Source organism: Arachis ipaensis, chromosome B08 (assembly GCF_000816755.2).
Source record: "Arachis ipaensis cultivar K30076 chromosome B08, Araip1.1, whole genome shotgun sequence".
NCBI classification, from domain to species: Eukaryota; Viridiplantae; Streptophyta; class Magnoliopsida; order Fabales; family Fabaceae; genus Arachis; species Arachis ipaensis.
Genome location: NC_029792.2, coordinates 4,664,846 through 4,669,120, shown reverse-complemented (window position 1 = coordinate 4,669,120; position 4,275 = coordinate 4,664,846). Strand labels below are relative to the sequence as shown.

Here is a 4,275-nt window from a genome sequence, read left to right as displayed (position 1 = left end):
GAGAACACAAAACTATAAAAAAAAAAGGAAAATGTTTAACTAATATTTATAAATTTTATCCTTATTTTAAGTTATAATTTTATTTTTTTCTTTTTTCAAATCTTAAATCTTAAACTCATTATCGTTATCGCTACCGTTATTACACATCTCTCTTGAACTATATTGTCTTTTTCTCTTTCTCTTTATTAGAGATAATATATTATTGGATCGAAGAATTTTAATTTGATTGATGAATTTTTGACAAAATATGGTGTAAGAAAAAGAAAAAGCAAACCAAAGTTAAAGTAATAATGGATTAACCAAAACTAACTCTTTTATTTGAGTTTCACAAATAAAGACCTCATATAGTCATATATATGAAATTTTCATGTCTTTGAATGGACTTATTTAAGATCAGCATAGTATTGAGTGATCCACCCTTTCATAATCTTAATCTCTGTCTTCCGTTGTTCCACCAACCAGTTTGGATCAGTTTTCTTTGCACCCAACATATCCAAGCAATGAGATCCTAAAAATTGGTAATATTTGAAATTGACAAATAAATAAAGCTTTCTAATTCTAATATTTATAAAAAGACCATGAAAAAAGCTATTTTATTAATATAATGTAGGAACATACCATTAACTGTGTGGACAGCAATAAGACTATCTGATATGTTGTTAAGAACCCTGAAATTATTAATAATACATAACATGTTCACACAAATGTTTACTATTAATATTTTAGAATAATCAATAATATTTTGTAATTTATATGGCTTAGATGCTTACCCGCCACTACTATAAGGGTCTCTTAACCCATTTGAGAAAATGATGTTGCTGCCAAACTTTTTAAGAACTAACTTGATATCCTGTCATTAATTAGCCACAAAAAAAAAAAAAATTCTTATTAGGTCCCTATAATTCTATAGAAATCTCGAAAACGTTAATTAGTAGTTGCTAAACGATTAATAAAGAATATCTTTTTGGAGGACCACCACTTGTAATACACTATATGTTTATTAGTAGTTGCTATACATCATCTTAGTAACATCTATTATATCTTTAACGTTCATAAAAATATTAAATTTGAAATATATGATAGTAAATAACATATAAATAAATTGGATGTGACAAATTAAAGATGTACTTACATGGCCTCCATAATAAGTAGTGACCCAATGGGGTCGAGGGGCAACACCAAATTTTTCCTTGCAATCCCTCGCAAAGCTCTCATAATTAAAAGGGGAAGGTTCTAATAAGGAATTGTTTCCTATGCTGATGGGTATCACCATTTCACTACATGTCTGAATGTACAACAAAATATTAATTAAATATCATTTTTTAAGATCAATAATAGGGTCGGGAGTTTGTGCTTGTTAAAATGACACTTATTTGAAAAATAAATACCATATTATTGCAGTATATATATATATTATTGCAATAATTCATCATGTCTGTTATGAGTGATGAGTCTTAATGTGCCATTATAAAATAGAAAAGTATAGGTAACCAATAAGGTTTTTGAACAATGTGTAAACAATGTGAATTAATATGGTTAAAAGAGTAAATTTAATTAGTAACATTAAATTAGGGTGTAGTATATTTTCATTTGATTGATGGTTGTTTATGTTGTTCAAAATTTTTATTGTTCCCGTAGCACTCTCCTTATAAAATTAGCTTAAAGATATAGGGTTGGAAATGAGACTCGAGTTATATATAAAAAATATAAAAATTTAAATAATTAAAATTATTAATATATATATAATTATATATTATTATTTTATATGTATATATATAATATTAAAAATATAGATTAAATGTATATAGGAGATGAGTATTAATATATATAATCAAATCAGTTTACAAATTAATGAGTTGAGTTTATCCAAACATAATTCGACTCATTTAATTTATGAACTCAATTTCAGACTTAAATTTGTCTTATCAACTCATTATGAGTTAATGAGTTTATCTTATCAAGTCATTCACGAATCCAGTTTAAATTGACTCATGAGTTAGCTTCCCTCAAAAAGGTGCAAGCAAAACGAAATAGTTATTGAAGATCATTAATTAACTTTGTTTAAATTGCAATTAATTATTATTACCTGCCACCTCCAACCCTCACTGGTCTCAGATCCATTAAATGGGCCATAATAAACTTTGCATGTGTCGTTGCTTTTCGTAAAAGCCACAACACCTGCATATATGTTGCTGAGAATATCTGAACTTTTAGAAGAAGCTCCATCAATACCGCCACAAATCACATTAACTGGATAATCTGGTGGACGATCGTATTGTGCCGCAGATATATACATTAGTTCCAAAGAGTATACTAAGCCATCAATTTGGTTTAATGGTCTGCAATTAGAAAGAGTAACCATATATATATTAATTATTAAAGAAACTAAAAATCTAATAAGATAATGCATAAAAAAAATTATAAAAATAAAAATAGAGTTCATACTCGCAAGTGTTGAATTTCTGACTAAGAATGGAAAGACCATTTGATTGAGAAGCTACTCTTTTAATTTCAGCCCAAGACTTTCTTATAGTTTCATAGCATGTCTTACTAGCTTCCTGCATCCAAGCATGTCGATTATTATTTTTATGACTCTTTCAAAAATAAATAAAATACAATATATATAGATTATTACTCGAAAATCCCTTGACACAATTGAGTGGTAGGCATCTTGTGGTGTAATATGATCAAAGTAGAGAATTGGAGCCGATGAAGCCAAGGCACCAATGGCTAAGTGTGGATATTTGAGCCTAAACCATGTGGCAAGCACTACGTAGTAACAAATTAAATTCTATCAAAATATTATATAAATGGAAGAGAAAAATAATAAGTGAAAAATCATGCATGAAACCTAATTAGAGAACTAGTAAATAAGGTGAAAATTCAGGTGAAGTCGACTTTATATAAAGTTGATATTTTAGAGCCATTAGATGAAAATTTAGTCAAATCATCTAACGGTTCTCAGGTATCAACTTCACGTGAAGTCGACTGCACCTGATTTTCCACCGGTGAATAATTGAAAAATTAAACTCACTTCCACCGTATGATCCTCCAATTACGATGACGGGTGAATTTTTGGCGTGTAGTGTCTTTTTTACATGTATGATGACTTGTGCATAATCTGCTAGTGCTTGAGCTGAATTGAAATATCCAATAGTACTTGCATTCTTCACTGCTTCTTCTCTAGAACCAAATGGCACAGATTTTCCATAATATCGATGCTGGTGATGGAACAGAAATTAAAAGAACGAATTAAATTAAAGAAAATAAAAATACATATAATTAATCTCTCAAAAAAAAAAAAACTTTACTAAACCAAGCAGATTGAATTTGTAAATTAAAGTAAAGTATACCTCTATGTATAATATTAAAGCACTAAAGGAAGCAGCATTATCTGTTAAAAATCCAATGAATGGGGGAGAACTATCAATTGGTTCTTCAGCACCTAACAAGGCAAATATTGGAGCATTAGAATTAGCCCCGCCCCAATATTTGAAATTGATGAGATATCTTTGCTGAAATATTTGGTAGCTTTGAGGATTATAGTTGAAATGATCTAAAGTTTGATTGTAATAAAATGTTTTCACATCTGAATAATCATCAGCAGTAGTAGTCTTTTCCCATTCAGCAATGGGACTCAATCTTGGAATCGTTAACGAGTAAGTTGGGCATACGAGAAAAATCATAAAGAAAAGAAGCAAGTTGAAAGCTAATATTATTAATGGGTGCTGGTTTTGCTTCATAGTTGCAAATTACAACAACAACAAAAGGGTTCGCATATATGGTTTGGTTTTGAGGTTTTTATTTTCTCCCTTCAAATATATAGAATTTTGAGTCCTTTTAATGCATGCACATGATGATCTTGTCAAGCGTGCTTTGCGAGTGTTCTTGATTTCCTTTTCATTCATAAATTTCATAATTCATACACAACTTTACAAAATACATCTATATTTATATTTAGAAAAACAGCTATAAAACGCATATATATATATATAGGGGCATAATATGGTTGTAAAAATAAAATTATTTTTATTACATGTATAAAAAGACAGGTGTCAAAGCATAAATAATTCAATGAAAAATAATTAATTACAGTCCACAATTGTTAATTTGTTGGACCCACAAAAAGAAAGAGAGTGTGTGACTTTATGCTGTAGAGACAGCTTATTATTTGATTTTTTGTTATTTATTAATAAATATGTGTATCACTAATCAAATTAGAATTAATTTTATTAGATGAAAAAAATTAAAAAAATAAAATAAAAATAATATTCT

The 4,275-nt window shown here is 28.5% G+C and overlaps 1 protein-coding gene across 1 annotated transcript; it reads right to left on the bottom strand.

The window, feature by feature from the left end:
* Positions 280 to 3,908, bottom strand: LOC107612776 (lysosomal Pro-X carboxypeptidase). The gene is made up of 9 exons (XM_016314515.2): positions 3,354 to 3,908; positions 3,035 to 3,221; positions 2,636 to 2,769; positions 2,446 to 2,558; positions 2,087 to 2,339; positions 1,133 to 1,285; positions 771 to 850; positions 619 to 668; positions 280 to 508 (listed from the first exon to the last, which is right to left on the bottom strand). Exons 1-9 carry the CDS (start codon positions 3,741 to 3,743, stop codon positions 384 to 386), a joined length of 1,485 nt encoding a protein of 494 aa, XP_016170001.1. The 5' UTR covers positions 3,744 to 3,908; the 3' UTR covers positions 280 to 383.